Genomic DNA, 17451 nt, shown 5'->3' on the forward strand with positions numbered 1-17451 from the left:
ACTAATTAAAACTAAACAATAACAATGAATCTAAAAATAATGGCTTCCGATTTCACAAAGATAATATGTTGGAAGAGTGCACGAAAAGCTCTTGACTTTAGTGCAGAAAATTCATCAACACCGGCCCAAAATTTAAACAGCGATTTAGATGGCAATTGTCTTTTGTCGTCACTTGTGTGAAGTCTATAAATTGTTCCTCTTCTTCAATTGAGAAACCTTCACGGGTAATTTGAAATGGGTTTCTAACCCACTCGTACATTGCCATTATGTTGTTGTCGGTTATAAAATAGTTTCTAAAATCCTTTGTCAATATTGTTAAGTGATTTTCAATAGTTACAAATAAAACTTTGATGTGTTGCACTTCTTGTAGGTTTTGATAAATTCATCCACATTTGCAAACATTTCTAATTTTTGTTGCTTTACCTTTTTTGTTCCATAACTCTAGTTTTCTATAGTAAGATTACTCTATTAGTAATCTGACTCCAATTAACTGGAAGTGATCTCCTCTAGTCTAATTATTTAATGCTTGATAGCTGGCTAAAACAAATCCAGCAATACTCACAAACATATCAATCTGAAATACATAATATTTGGTTGATGCTGATTTATATTCAACTTTTGAACTTCAACATAAACCCAGAATGTAGTGGCTAGTAACCTGAAGATGAATTTCATCAGCATTTTAGTGTTATTAGGTATGTAGCCTAGAAGGACAGTGCAATGCATTCTAGCTCCACCATTTCCAGAATAATGTAAACAATTGGAACAGTAACACCATCATAAGACTTGACTGAAATTTTAAATTTCTGCCAGTCAGGTGAAATTATTCCATTATATCAGTGATTCTCAACCTATGGGGTGCATAGGTTGAGATAAAATACATAAAGGAGGGCACGAAGAAAGTGGAAATCAAAGGAAAAACCGAAAAACCACTTTACTGAAACAAAAAACATTTAATGAAACTATTTATTGGCACAAAAACAAAATAAACACAAAATACACTCTGAAAATAAAATAATAAAATGTATAAAATCCATTGCATGGAATAAACTAGTTATGCTTATGGGAACATATTAATATTGCAAAATATTCCAAGCAACTAATTAAAACTAAACAATAACAATGAATTTAAAAATGAATGGCTTCCTTGGGCCTGTATTGCGGAGCAAAACTTTTCATACGAAGATGAAATACAATGGAAATTGACACTCTTAGTTCTCTTTCTATATTTAAACTGAGGTCTTAACTATTTTGTTTTTAAGGCAGCCACTGCAGAAAACCCGATTTTACAAAGATAAGATGTTGGAAATGGCAAAAGTGCACTAAAAGCTCTTGACTTTAGTGCAGAAAATTCATCATCAACACAGGCCCAAAATTAAAACAATGATTTAGATGCAAATTGTCTTTTTTCGTCACTTGTGTGAAGTCTAAATTGTTCCTCTTCTTTAGTTAAGAAACCTTCATGGCTAATTTGAAATGGGTTTCTAACTCGCTCATACATTGCCATTATGTTGTCGTCGGTTACAAAATAGTTTCTAAAATCCTTTGTAAATATTATTAAATGATTTTCAATAGTTACAAATAAAACTTTGATGTGTTGCACTTCTTGTAGGTTTTGATAAATTCATCCACATTTGCAAACATTTCTAATTTTTGTTGCTCTATCTTTTTTGTTCCATAACATGTTTTTTTTTTTTTTTTTTTTTTTTTTTTGCAAAAGCCATTAACTTTGTCACTCTTCTCTAAGATATGTGTATTTTTTCCTTGCAGTTGTAGGTTTAATATATTTAGTTTCTCGAATATGTCAACCAAGTAGTTCAATTTTATCACAAATAAGTGGTCTCTAAACTTCTCTACTTCTTCATGATTTTCCTCTTCCAAGAAGATTGCTATTTCGTCTCTTAATTCATAAATACGTAAACATTTTCCCTATGATAACCATCTTGTCTCACATAAAATAGTAATATTGAATGTTCTGTTCCAGCCATGTCTTTGCAAAGTTCAGAAAACAGTCTTGATTTTAAGGGTCTCAATTTTATATAATTCACCAGGGTTATAATTGTTGTTAACACAATGTTTAGACTAGGACTAATTTCCTTTGCAGCAAGAGCTTCTCTATGAATCATGCAATGTGTTCAAATACATTGTGGGGATTTTCCCCTCACAAAGCCTTGTAAACTTTTAAACCTTCCAGACATAACTCAGACACCATCAGTGCAAATTCCAATGCAATTTTTCCACTGTATGTTTGCCTTGCATATAAAATCATCCAATATTTTGAACAATTCAGGTGCTGTGGCTCTTCTTTCTATTGGTTTACAAAAAAGTAACTTTTCAACTGCTGATAATCCATCACAAAATCAAACATAAGCATTAAATGATAATCCTTGTTGCTATCTGTTGCCTCATCAAGCTAAATTGAGAATAAATGATCACAAAGCTTTGACAAAAGTAGTTGTTGCATATCTTCACATATATCCAATTCACTGACCAACAGTATCATTTGATAGAGCTATGCACTGTAGTTGTTTAATAAAACTTTCTCCATGCATAGTTTCCACAATATCAATCACATCTGTCAGAATTAGATCTTCTTCGATAGTGTGGGGCATTTTGCATCTAGCTATTTCATATGCAACTTTGTAAGGCGCTAGTAAAGCTTTTTCGTGATAAAGCTCTTTTAATGCTAGATTTTTGCTTTTCAAAACATTTCAATTTGGCAGCAAAGACCTGTCTAGATTAGTTAACATACTCCTTATGAAGTGTTTCCAAATATCTTTTAAGTTTATTTGGTTTCATGCTGTCAGCCAAACAAATAACACACACAGTGGTCTTTCTTCATCATTTACTTCAATCTTTGTGAAACCGAAATCTAAATAATCTGCAGCGTACTTTCTTGATTTTACTTTCGGAGTGATATTCTGTGAATCTGAATTTGTTGACGTTGATGCTCCACAGTCTTCAGATGCCTACTTACGTCCAATTAAAAATTTATGTATTTTTCTATACTAGAATAGATTGTTTTTATAAGTGTATCACAGTCGTTGTGAATAGCAGTAAAACAATGCTGACTGTCAACTTCTCAGTGTTGGTCACTGTTGCAGTTACTTCTGTCTTATCATTTCAAACCTTATTTATACTCACAGAAACATTTCCAGAACATTCAAGACTTCCCGTGATGAAATTGTGAATGTTTCTGAAAGGCCGATACGATTCGATAGGCTGTGCAGTGATTCTAGATCTATAGAATTTTCAAAAGATTTGATCGTGTATTTAAATTTGTGTGAATATTTAAAAATTTTAATTAATTTCTAGTTGTTTTTTTTTTTTTGTTTTGTTTTGAAATTTTGCTAACTTTTATGGATTTTGTCAGTGTCTCAAAACAAGAATTGCAAGGGGGGGAAGGTGGGGGTGCACCACAAAAACTAATATAAAAAATGGGGCACACATGAAAGAAGATTGAGAAACACTGGTCTAAGGGCTGGTCCCTAAGGTACACCATTGGTCACCTTAAATCTCACAGGTTGACATCCTTTATGTACCACTTTCTGATGCTGTTCATCAACCACACACTTATCTAAGTCAGTAGTTTATATTCCAGTGCCATATCCTCCAGTTTATGCAGCAGCCTTTTGTGTTGTGGTATCCATTCTCTTTATTCAACTCTGCTGTAACATTTTTATAAAATATGAGCAAATTGACTAGACATGACCTCCCTTTAGTAAACCCATTTCTGAATGGAACTTTTTACCAACTTCTCTAAAATCTTCACCACTATGCTCAAGATAATGATAGGTATGGTAGTTAGATAAATTAGTTTTTACATCATCCTCTGAAATCTTCTTGAGCTCAGACTCAAACGAAGGCCCTAACCAGTTCATTAAACATTTCCAGAATCTGTTTCTCATGCAGGGGAAGGAGGTTCTATCTCAGCATTCAGTGTATGGTAGTGCAGTATGGTAGTGCAGTGCACCCACCATGTTCATACACCAAATTGATAGATCTTAGTGAAGTCAGATGATTGTAATCCTATACATTGTTAATTTCTTTAAACAATATATGATGCTGGAGAATCAACATATAAACCTAAACACCAGGATTACAATCATCCAGATACAGTCACAAGCAAGGCTCACAAGTTTGGTAAGTTAAAACTGAAACTAGTGAGAGAATTCAGCAGGCTAACCTTCCTTAAACGATGTAGGAATAACAAAGTTATTCCCAGTTGTGTTAAATTAAAACACAGGTTCCATTCCAACAAGGTGCTCTGCATTTATAAGCTCCATAGCTTAGCTCTACTATAAGAACAAATTGGTGCAGTGCACTTGGTGCTTGCTGACACCAATGGAACTATCTATACACTGCAAGAGGAGCTTTCTGTGACGGTGAATGCAGACCTTTAGACGATCCTCTCAGACATATCGAACATATCCACAGCTAAGGAATTCACAAAAATAAAAAGTCTGCACATCAAAAAGTTTGAAAATCTAAAATAAGTCAAGCACGTCTCCAAGACTGCCCGAAAACAAGGTGATTAATCTATCCACCACCATCAACACACACTCAGCAGTCAGGCAAAACTTTGCCATCACACCTAGATACATACTAGCCAAAGACTTGATGATCCAGATCGAGCATGGAATCTACAACCTTCCTGTCAAACCAGTGAGGCCAACAATATTAGGCTTGAGGTTTATCATTCCATACAGCCACTACTGGCCATCAAGTACTCTGGCAACAGACAAACATGTCATATCAAAAACAACATTGATAATAGTTGTTTCACAAGAAAATTTAAAGAAGCCACACAAATGTTTAGGATCCCTACACAGTGCAATAAAAATCAAGGCTTGATTTTACATCAAGTGTGGTCTACCTTCATAAAAATTTAACTGCCACGGACCTAGGATATAGGCAATGTTCCAGCAGGCATACAGTAACGAATATATCATTTGTATCCTGGTTTTTCAATTATTTAACAGTTGTGAAGTTATTAAAAACAACTTATGTGTAATTAATTGTCAATAAGCTTTTGTTGTGTAAAACTTTTATGTACCATTACTCCTGATGATGTAAGTCTTATGACGCACAAAACTTGTCGTGTTTTTTAATCGTTTATTTTTAATAAACTCTTTGTATTAATATGTGGTCTCAATAGCAGTGAGTTTGATGCTATCTGATGTAAAGTGGAGGTTAACAGGATGAAATATATGGTGGGGTACCGAAAACTACCTACAAAAATGTTGTTAATTTTCTTAAACAATATACAAATTCCAATTTAGTTTTCTGTACAATACTTCATATTTCTAAATTCCTCTCACTCCTGTTCTCACGATATCTTTCCACATCATCTTCTTCTTATGGATATCTTGCTTAATAAGGGTTCACATCCATTTCACTCTCATCATTTTTGTTCATTAAACTCTAGGGACAAATTCAGATAGTGCATTATTTAAGCATCTCTTCATAGCTTTCCTTGCACTGATGATAACATGGGACCAAGAGAGTATTCTCCTGAGTTTGTCTTAATTTCCAGTTATGTGTTTCCACATATGACCTGCCTAATTGGAACATCCATATAGTTACTTCCTAGGTCATTATGTCAGGATCACTGTCAACAGCTTGTTGCAAAGCACTGACATCCTTAACTGAGACTCCCATTTTGACGTTAGGAATAAACCTAATACTCTTTGATCTCATGTTCCTTCTTTCTTTCATGTTCCAACCTTCTTTGAAAAGGTTGTCTTGCAGCTCAATAAATTCTCCTTCATTCTTATCATGAGTTTTATTTGATATTCAATGCATGCTCAGTTAATTTGTCACCCATAATGATTACTCATTTAGTACCTGTTAGGGTAATTTGGCAATGCATTTCATCATCTCCATAATGTGTCTTCCAGGTCTGTAGGAATACCCCACCATATATTTCATCCTATTAACCTCCACTTTACACCTGATAGCATCAAACTTACTGCTATATATATGGAACAGTTATTACTATTATTGCTTTCATGAGTTTCTACCTTAACTGGATCCAAATCATCTGATATGATTAGTAGCACCTGTCTCCTCTCCTATCTCATCTGTTCTTAAAAAAATAGTATAAAATTTACACGATTTAGTTACTACACCTGCATCTGAGAATCAGACATTTACTAATGCTAAATCCTAAGCCACAACATATTCACCAAGACTGCAAACTCAACCCCTTTGTTCTTAATGCTCCTGGCATTTGTATATAACAAGTTACCTCTTAGCTTTTTTTTTTTTCTTTTTTGTATACTCTTGTATACTTACATCTGTAGTCTGCTTGGGCCAGTTGAGTAACTTTCTTTTTCCCATCCCCCACATACACACACAAAGTCCAAACACAATGTTTACAATCTGCCCTTTCACCAGATTCATAACCCTAGTGATTGACATTCATATCATTATGACACTTGCATATTTTATCTGAACTTAACGCATTCACACACATGCACCATTCTTTCCATACTCTAAGTTCCTTGACTCTCTATATCAGATCTCATCTCAGTAAATAATTTCTCCAGGCTCCTGATGAAAAATCCATTCATGTGCAGGTTATCTCTCTTTCAAGTCTATTCTACCATTAAATTCATTCCACACATCCAAAAACTAATACCATTTCTTCTACACAGCCTGCACATCAAACCTCTTACTACCATAGCTGTACTTCCTAACTCACTACTATTATGCCTCAGTAATAGATTAACAGTCTTCATTCATTCATTCAATCATTTCATATCCTCTCCCACTTTAATCCTCTTTAGTGTATATATGTTAAGGCCAAAGTTTAAAATCAGGTCAGTTTGCAAAATGGCTGACTACTTCACACATATACATACATACATACCAATTGGCCAAAGTCCGAAAATAAGAAGCATGTCAAGTCTGTTATCATTTCAGACTCTGGCTGGCCAGTTTTAGTAATGGCTAGAGACTATTGGCCAAAGTCAGAAGTTACTGGTTTATTATTATTTATTTATTTATTAATAACCTTATTTTGAAATATTTTGGAAAGAGCTTTATTTGCATTTTGTACAATAAAAATTCTTTCATTTGTCTCAAAATATAAAGGTAAAGTGATATTAACAATTAAATTGCAAAGTTTTATGAATTTATTGAACTCTTTTTATATGAACTGTACCTGTACTTATTACAATATGACAATTTTGAAGCTCTACAATTTGCTTCAATCTACCCTACTTATTACATTTCTGACACTTGGAATTCCATAATACTTTAGAGATCTGCATTTACTTCTGTTTTTCTTGAGGACCTTTTGAGTGTAACCTTGTCCACCACTGATTAACTGGATAGGATGCTTCTAAGCGATATTTCTTCTGCACACTGACTCCAGCTTTATAAACTTCTCACTGAGTGAAAATTCATTTCTAGCAAATATTTTTTGAGGCACACCATGCTCTATCTCCAGCTTGTAAAAACCATTTCTGACTCTCATAACCACCACAACCACACCTCTTGGATTACTCTGACTTTGTCAACTTGAGGTATGTAGATATAAACTTTGTCTCCCACATTAGCTAGTGGCCACTTGACATCAGATTTTTTTGTAGCTTGAATCTGCAAAATGGTGTATGCTAATGTTTTTTTTCCTATAAATTATTGCTTTGTTTTTACAGATGGTGCATATAACTTTCTTTCTGTAGCTTGTCATTTTTTTCTTCAGATATCGTTCCATAGATCACATGAACGGACTGCTCTCAAGATTCACAAGAATCGGTAGATGTACATTCCACTGCACATACTATTCACAATATGTTCTTGTCTTTGTTAAGTACTTCTTGGTTAATATTCATGAGCTCTGTCTTGTTTTCATCATTTGTTTTGTCATCATCATTATCAATATTCATGACATTTGTGCTACTTTTTATTTCTTGTTCTGCTCATTCTAGATCATCATCATCTGTTACAAGCTTGTCCATGATGTCTTTGCATAGTTGTGAAGTGCTCAAGACCTATTTTAGCCTTTTCAGCCAAACAAGTCCTCATACGATGACTGCTCTAAATCTCTGTGGTATGAGCAATTTTTCATAAAATGAATAAATCTAAGAGCTTCAGCTCAGTTTCGTGATTCATTTGTCTTCATGTCATAACCATGACATTCTGAATGTCTTGATTAGTCCTTTCTATGGAACCTTGGTGTTGGTCGTGTCTCAGTTTACTATGTACCATCTTTTAGTTCAGGCCACATACTATTAATCTAATACAGGGCTGTCCAACCTTAGGTAATCCGAGGGCCACATTAAAAAAAAAAAAAAAAAGACCTATCCGAGGGCCACATCCAGAATAATAAATACAGTACATATATTAAATTACTTGGAGAGTCCTGCCATTCATTAGGTTTAGCATTAATCAAGAGCTCACGTTCCCTGGGAGCACCCGGAGCATGCGCATTGCAACAAAACAGTGTAAGAACGCTTCTTTGACACATCTAATGTTTGAAAAACATGTGGGTATGTAGTGATGTAAAAACACCAAATAAAATTACCAACATCGAGATTATCAATTAGTGATAGAATTAAAATATCTAACACACATTCAATTCAAATTGTTATTTTATTTTTTCACTCGTGAAAATCAAAATCCACAGGCAGGCCGCACAAAATCGCACTGCAGGCTGCATCCAGCCCATGGACAGCCTTGATCTAATAGACAAGCTAAGGTGTAGAACGTTATTCATAACTTATTTTAGGTTTTATTATATTTGGTATTACAACACCAAACCAACTAAATTATAAAAAAAAAAAAGACATTTCTTAACTGGCTTAGATTTCTCTGGAATTCAAACCATCATCTTCAGAGCACATTACATGTTTCAGTTAACATGCAACAATGAGTTAAAAATCACATCCTTGAAAATACTGATATAATGATTAGTTTCAATGTCATATCTTTATTTACTAATATACCACTAAGAGACACTCTGGAATTAACAAAGTCTAATCCCCCCCCCCAATATCTTCAAACTATCCAAATTTACTGTGCATATAGGTTACTTAACATGGCAAGGAAAAATCTACAAACAGACTAATAGTACTGCTACAGGTTTCCCCCCCCCCTCACTCTTCCCCTTTTAGTCAACTTTCAACATGGAACACTTCGAAAACAAAATACTTTCCACAGCTACATACAAGGCCTTAGTGTGGTTACACTTTGTTGCTGATGTGTTTACAATATGGCTTCATGGATAAAACACTTCATATTATTTTGTTACTTATCTAAACAGTCAACATCCCAAAATTCACTTCACAGTAGGAAAAAAAATCTAATAACTGTTTGCATTTCTTGACACATTAGTCACCCAGCTTTCAGATGGTTCGCTATCTTTTTCCATTTATAGAAAGCCAACACACACACAGAAAGGAAGATATCTACACTGAGTTAGCTTTGTATTAGGATCCCCCCCAAATTTATATTTGTCACAATAATGAGGTACCATGTAATATCAATGTCAAGTGCAGCTACTATAAATGGGCATGCCTATCCCTTGTATACAATCAGTAAACGTTTGCCAGTAATGAGGAAACATGGAAACATAAGCCAATTTGACCGCAGGCAGATAGTTGGGGGCTGGAGGACAGGTGCCACTATTTCAGAAATAGCTACACTTGTTGGTTACTCCCATACTAGTGTATCAAGGGTGTACCGGGACTGATTGACCATGAACAGATATCCAGCAGAAGAACTCGCATTGGTCAGCCACACGTAGTTGATCCTTGAGCTGACTGTCAAGTGTCACAACTGATATTTTAACAATAACATGCAACAGTCACACAGCTCACCCACCAGTACAACATCAGGGCAGTTTGACCCATTTCCGCGTGTACCATGCACTGTACCTTGCTTCCCCTGGGGTTCCACAGCCATAGACCAACAAGGGTACCCCATGATGATGGCTAGGCATCTCAAACAATGCCTCGCATAGGCCAAGGAATGTTGACAATGGACCCTTGACATATTGAAGAAGGTTGACTGGAGTGATGAGTCCCATTTTCTGCTGTAACATGCTAATGGATGGTTTCACATTTGGGTAAACAGCATGAAGCCCTATCCCCTGGTTGCACAGTTGTGGTTGAACAGGCCGGTGAAGGTGGTGTTATGGTCTTGGGAGCTTTTTCCTGACATGCCCTAGGTTCATTTGTTATCATCCCACAAACACTGAATGGTAAACACTACAGGGACCTGTTAGCTGACCATCTCCTACCATATCTGCAAAAGGTCTACTTCGATCACAGTGCCATCCTTCACCAGAAAAATGCGCCTTTTCATTGGCTTGTACAACTACTGAGTGGTTGGAGGAACATGACAATGAATTAACCACATTGCCTTCCCTTCCAAACTCCCCTGATTATAACCCAATTGAACATGTGGGATATGCTAGAACACAGTGTGAGAACTGCTGATCCTTCTCCACATTATGAGCGTGTACTGACGGAGTTGCTGCAGCAGACATGGGTCAAGTTATGCATGGAGGATGTTCAGCACTTTGTGGAATCTGTTCCTAGGCATCTGTGAGCCGTGATTGCAGAGAGGTGGATCAATGCATTATTAGGTGAGTGTTCCTTATGCAAAGCTAACTCAGTGTATATAAACAATCACAGCATCATCCAGCCCAACAGTATGGTTTCTAAAAACACACACAGATCTAGGGCTGTTTGTCCTAATAATGCAGCTCTTTCCACAGAACTTAAATATCTTCGCCATACTTTCCTGGACAATTGCTACAGCTCCTACAAAATAGATAAAATACTACGTGGACCTCTTACTTCCTCCTCCTCAAGCACATAAAAACAATACACCACTATTCCCTATGTCCAAGGTACATCTGAAAAGATAGCCAAAGTACTAATAAAATATGACCTTTGCACCACACTCAAACCACATGTTAAATTAGCAACTCTGATCTGGCTATATAAAATATAACACCTCCTAAGGATAAACTCCATCCCCTGGGCACATCCTGGGGATGGAGTTACTTGGCCTATATGGACAGACAGGATGATCTGTTAACATCTACCTTGGAGAACTACCATTATTATGTCAAGTTTGGATGGGCAGACTATGCTTTGAACACCCCTTCACATAGGATTAGATGGAAGAAAACCATTGTGCTTTATAGAAGTCATTATAGGCCAGAAAGATTATTTTTAGAGTCAGCTATGGCTATGAAGCCTTCTCCTAACCCGAACAAGTATGGTTCGGGTTAGGAGAATACATAACAGTCTCCCAAAAATTTGGGAGACTGTTATCTTAAGATCAACTCTAACATTGCTGTAAACTTCTTTTTTACAATATTAGAGGACACCAAAATAGGACTTTAGATCTTTTGTCCATTACAATTTGAACTCTTTCACTTACTCATTATTATTTGTTAACTGAAACATGTAATGTGCTCTGAAGATGCTGGTTTGAAATCCAGAAAAATATAAGCCAATTAATAAATTTTTTTTTATAATTTAATTGGTTTGGTGTTGTAATACTGTTAAAATAAGTTGCACATACTATTAAGTACATTTATTACTTTATTTATGAACTCTTTCTCTTCCATTGTCTGATTGCAACACATTTGGGGCTTCAATAATAGTGAAAATATCCAGCAGGTTGTATACAACTTCTGTTATTTTGTTTTTAAGTGGTCATAAAAACAAATGTTTTGTCAATTGATCCTGATAATTAAGTATGAACTTGTATTCTCCATCCACCTTACTTTACATGTTAAAATTGACTTGACATCTTGAGGCCTAGAAACTACACCTTTGTGAGGAATGGACATTTTGGTCTGACAGGTTTACAAAGCCATAGATATGTGATAAGTTCTTTTGTTATGTTTTTGTACTTACTGTATAATTCTTTTCCCCTCTGTGTATTGTCATGTGTCCTCATTTAATAAGCGTGTCTTCACAAATATCAAACAGTTCCTCAGATATTTATGTAATACAAAACTGGAGCATTGTCTTCACTGACAGGAACTATTAACTTATTTCTTCTAATGATGATGATGATGATGTCAGATCATCTTAAATGATGACAATCCACATTGTCTTTCTTTCTTTCTTTTGGTTTTAGCTTCTTTCACTTGATTAATGTTCACAGTACTTTCAATGCATCGTCAAAATAATTTTTCATATCAGTCACAGGAAATAGTGCAAGAAAACTGTTGAAATAAGTTTAGCTAGGAATGACTGACCAAATCCTAAACTGGCCAGCCAAAGCTCAAAGAAATAAAATTATAGCATATTTTCCAGACTGGTCGATCAATTTGGCCAGTGTGCCAAGAGACTAGCCATTTCATGAACTGACTGGTTTCGAACTTTGGCCCTAACATATATATAATAATGTTTCTATTGTATGTTCATTCATAAGTGTTTATTCTCTTCTCTTTTGAATACGCATATTCTTTAATCAGTTTATTCTATTTAGATCTGTGTAATGTCTATTACTTATGTATGAATATGTTCCCTGTATTCAATTATCTTAAGTTAACTCCATGGATCTTTAGTTTGGATTTTTCATATCTTCACAGTTTCATATATTCTCATGCATGTCTATATTTACAGCAGTCAAGAAATGCATGAAGTGGGAAATCTTGTATACAGTACTCTCTCAATTATCCCATTGAATAATTGAACCTTTTAGTTAACTGACCCATAAACTGTCTGACCAGCAACTGATTTCCCTTTGTGTCAGATAATTGAGGGATTATACTGTATTAATTTCATTTCGTTCCACTAAATATAAATGGATACTTCCTTTTATTAGCATCTTTGGTCAGTCTAATTCTTGAGTGTGTTTTTTTTTTCAGTGCATTTTATTAATTAATTTTTTAAACATTTTTCTTTCATTGAAATGTTTTGTAATTTTCTTATTTCAGGACGTCTTAACACCAATGAAGATAGTGAAAACTTGCTTGGCTATGATTTGTACAGTAGTGCCTTGGCTGATATTCTTAGTGAACCATCTCTGTCTATGCCCATATCTGTTGGGTTATATGCAAAATGGGGAAGTGGAAAATCATTTCTTTTAAATAAATTGGAAGGTATAATTTTTTTTTTTTTCACCCAGAGAATTACAAATTTAATAACATTGTTGAGTAAGGATGTTTAAAATCTGAATCACATGTGACAGAATTGTGGCACATTTTTATTTTATTTTTTATTTTTTATTGTGGCTGCCACCTACAAAATATGAGCCAATTGATAAATATTTTTTTATAATTTAGTTGGTTTGGTGTTGTAATACTGTTAAAATAAGTTACACATACTATTAAGTACATTTATTACTTTAATTATGAACTCTCTTTCTCTTCCATTGTCTGATTGCAATCAGACACGGAAGGTTTTTTATAAACCTCTAGTACACCTGCATTGTGAGTGGCCACTTAAAACCAAATGAGTGACATTAGATCAAAGTTCATTTGCCACTGTTGCATTTTTTTCTTTTATATACTACACCTCATAATTATTTTGTGTTTCATGTAGAAAATCTGGCAGGTCTTCACACTTTGATCAGAAGATGGAGAGAAATAAAACAAACAGAAAAAAAATTATTATTTTAACCAGTTGAATTTATTTAAAAAAATAAATTCAACTGGTTAAAATAATAATCCTTAATCAGATATGTACAAGCATTATTCCATTGAAGTACAAGGATGTAATTAATTTGTTTTGAGAGTACATTCAACTTCACTGTGGCATGCACCGTTATAACAAACTAAGAAAAGTTCCAATGTAAACTCCATTGGTATAATAAATTTAGTTTAATCCTTTATCCAAGTGTGAGCAAACAAAGTTTGCGCCTGAAAGTATCTTCAGGCCTGGGGTAAGGTAGTACAACACCATGCAACTCATTGCAAAGGTGGAGCAAGATAACATCACTCGTATCTCAGTATCTCCTAAAATGCAAAACACATCTCCTTGCGGATATGTATAATGTTTATGCATTAAGGGAAGGGCCACTACCCAGACTAGTTTCAACCTTTATTGAGGTCTGTTCAGTGGGAGCCAGGCCCAAGTGGAGATACCAGGCAGAAGCATTAGCAAGGTCATCTCTACCTATAGGAGTTGCCAAATGGTGTGCCACCTTTTTATTAAATTACTCTGGATTTAGACAAAGATGTTGAAAGTTTATTTTTCACTTGGTTAGACTATAATAAATTTAATTTAATCCTTTATCCAAGTGTGAGCAAACAAAGTTTGCACCTGAAAGTATCTTCAGGACTGGGGTAAGGTAGTACAACCATCGGTATAATGCTATGCTAAAAGAAATTCCCTATAACAAACTATTCCTGTGGTTTGTGCTGGTTTTTTTTTTCAGTTGTGCCATAGTTTTCTCCATTATCCGAGGATAGTTTTTTTTATTACAGTTTACGGGCATATCCTGACATGGCACTTCACACTTATGGACATTTTCGAATTGCCACTTACTCCAAAGTTACATCACTTGCTTTGGAATTATGGCTCTTCAGCACCTTGATGCTATCACGCAAAAGGTATTGCTGACTTGCTATTGGCAGTGTGCCCATCGGACATGGCTTGTGTCATGCGTCTTTGTGTTGTTATGCTGTGATCTGCGATTGTGTGAATATTAATCTGTTGAGCCTAAAGGCCTAACTTCCAAAATTCTCTCTCTGAAGCTTTCCGTCATTATTATTATTATGTGACACCTCTAGGGAGTCCAAACACTAATCGAGGGAGAGTGTGCCAATAGCATCGAATGATTGAACCCCTTCCAACTACTAACTGTGCTCAAACTTGCTTAACTTTTTGCATGTGCCATTAGTAGTAGAGGCTCTACCAATTGACCAACCTTTGCTGGCAATTCGAAACTAACATAGCTCTTTTGGAAAAGCATGATCCAGATTTTGAAAGAAGTTTGAATGGAAATACTAACATTGTAAGGGATTATGTCTGTTGCATGGAAATCTATGGCGAAAAGAAAAGAGAATCTAGCTCACAAACAACCTTAGACAGGCACTTTCGAAAAAAATTAGCACTATCAAAATCTACTGAAAATCTATCTCTATGATTAACATCAACCCAATCTCATCAGATATAGAAGTTTCATACAGATAAGACACAATGCTATGTCTGGCCAACAACAGATTCATTGCAGCACATGAACTCATTCAATAAACCAGTTTTCATACCATTAGGTTTTTATTTCAGTCATAATCTTCAAACTTCAACATAGTGTTTCAACTTATGGACATTTTTGAGTTATGGCACCCTCTGGAACCGAAGGTGACATAACTCCAGGGGACTATATTTATTTTTAATATAGCAGCCCAACTAAAAAAAAAATTCAAAATGTGTATAGCAGTATTTGTAGGCAAAGGGTTGGGTAGAAAGAAGAATGTTAATAATACCACCCAGTGAATGCTATGTAAACATTCATTGGGTGGAAATACAAATTCTAATATTTTTACAAATTTGAAGAATTTGCTTGGAAAGACAAATTCTTGTATTTCCAAGGCCCATTGAATTATTCTTTGATTTTTATACTTCAAGTTGATCTAATTGATCTAAATAAATTAATTTAATTTAATTCATTATTAATTAGTTATAATGTATTCTTGATGTCGTTTAGAAAGGATAATGGCTTATGATCTGACCTGACCTCAATATATTGACCTTATGAAACATATTTTGGCTTCCTCAGTGGAAAAAAATTGCCATAACCTTCTTTTCAATATTACAAAGTAGTTAAATTCAGAGCCAATTAGCTTTATACTGAGAAAAGCCATGGGTCTTATTCCTTTAGCTCCCTTCTGCTCACTTCAGCAATATAATCAAATGTATCAGCTGGGATATAAAATGTTTCCCCTAGCCTTCGTTGAGCTAAAACAGGAAGATTTATAAGAGGTTGCTTTAGATTTTCGAAAGCATTCTGCTCTTTAATTCCTCACTGAAATCTTATTCCCTTTTTTTTTTTTTTTTGAGGGCTCTCAAAGAGTCGAGATATGCAGAGCAGATTGGGATAAATAGAAATTTATTGAATATATATATATACAGTTACACTCTGAGTTACATAAGTAATGCATTCCATAAACCTTTACATAACTCTAATTTTATGTTAGTCCAATTTGTAAATTACATACATACAATAAAATGTTCAATGGCTACTCTGAATCTGCACTTGCTGCCTCACCCGTGATTTTGATGCTGTGCAGATTTGTACATTTCTTGAATCGTTCAAACTATCCAGCACTAGCTTTAAATGTACTATCCATGTCCGTGATGCTGGCCTGCTCTTTTAAATCCCTATATAAGGACATAGCCTTCTCCTGGATAATCAGTAAACTTAACGGTATCCGCTTCTGTGTCAGATCATCGATCCAGTGAGACAACAATTTCTCATCTCTGATATCGGGCCCGGCCTCTTCTTGGTAATAATTATGCCCTTCAATGCTACTGCACTTTTTATGCTTTCAACAATGCGAACTTTATCCTTCACTATTGTATATGCTGTCGAAATAGGTCGATTTATTTCCCAAGCTATTGTTGATAGAATTTTCCCACCTTTATACATACGAATTATTTTCAACTTTTCTTCTAAAGTAATTGCAGACCATTGTTTTTTAGATTTCTTACCAGTGCATTTGATTTTGCATTTGCATTCCATTTTAAGGGCAAAAAAAAAACAACAAAACTAGCAGTGATAACCGGTGACTGAGCTAACCCCGCAAGGCATCTACGTTACTGTACTTTTTATATTGGTTTGAACAACAGATGTGACAGGAGACAAGGCTGTCAAAGATGCACCTGTGCAAAGCCGCAACGTGTTCATATGCGCTAGTAGATTTATTAAGTAACTGCGAATTTACGTAAGTCATGTGTTACATAACTCAGGGTGTAACTTTGTTTATACACACACACACACACATATATATACATATATACATATATATTTGGTAGGATGGCAATAGAAGGAATAGTTGAATTACTGAATGATCACTTTGCAGGGATTTATCATCCAGGTGAAGATTGACAGATGTGACAGGGGACAATATGTGAATAATTCATGTGAAGTGGATGTACTTAGAATATTGCAGAATCTCATTGTGTATCTAGCTGACAGGCTTAGGTGCTTGATGTTATTCATAACTTATTTTAATTTTAGTGGTATTACGACACCAAACAAAACTAAATATTATTATTATTATTACATGGGTACTTCCATGGAGTCCCAAGACTCACTGTGAGAGATCCAAACTATCAACACAATATCTATCTTACCTCTCCTTGAAACCATTAACATACAAAGTGCTCACAACTGACTTGGACAACAACTCATTCCATTTATTCACCACTCTCACAGACTACACTTGCTGACTTCCAGGGATGAACTCTTGTTCTGACACTCTAGCCAAGTGCTGAAACATTTCCCCTGCATCAATCCTATAAAATC

At 35.0% G+C, this 17451-nt stretch overlaps 1 protein-coding gene across 2 annotated transcripts in view; it reads left to right on the plus strand.

Moving 5' to 3' along the window:
- Arms (Ankyrin repeat-rich membrane spanning) overlaps positions 1 to 17451 on the plus strand; it is a 640210-nt gene that overhangs the window by 319423 nt on the left and 303336 nt on the right. For both annotated transcript variants that reach the window (XM_090402051.1, XM_090402052.1), the window contains exon 12: positions 12917 to 13081. In XM_090402051.1, coding sequence (XP_090258177.1) covers positions 12917 to 13081 — 165 coding nt within the window. The remainder of the gene's footprint in view (positions 1 to 12916; positions 13082 to 17451) is intronic.

Source organism: Typopeltis vanoorti, chromosome 12, assembly GCF_054136105.1.
Source record: "Typopeltis vanoorti isolate ZY-2024b chromosome 12, IOZ_Tvanoo_1.0, whole genome shotgun sequence".
Taxonomy (NCBI): domain Eukaryota; kingdom Metazoa; phylum Arthropoda; class Arachnida; order Uropygi; family Thelyphonidae; genus Typopeltis; species Typopeltis vanoorti.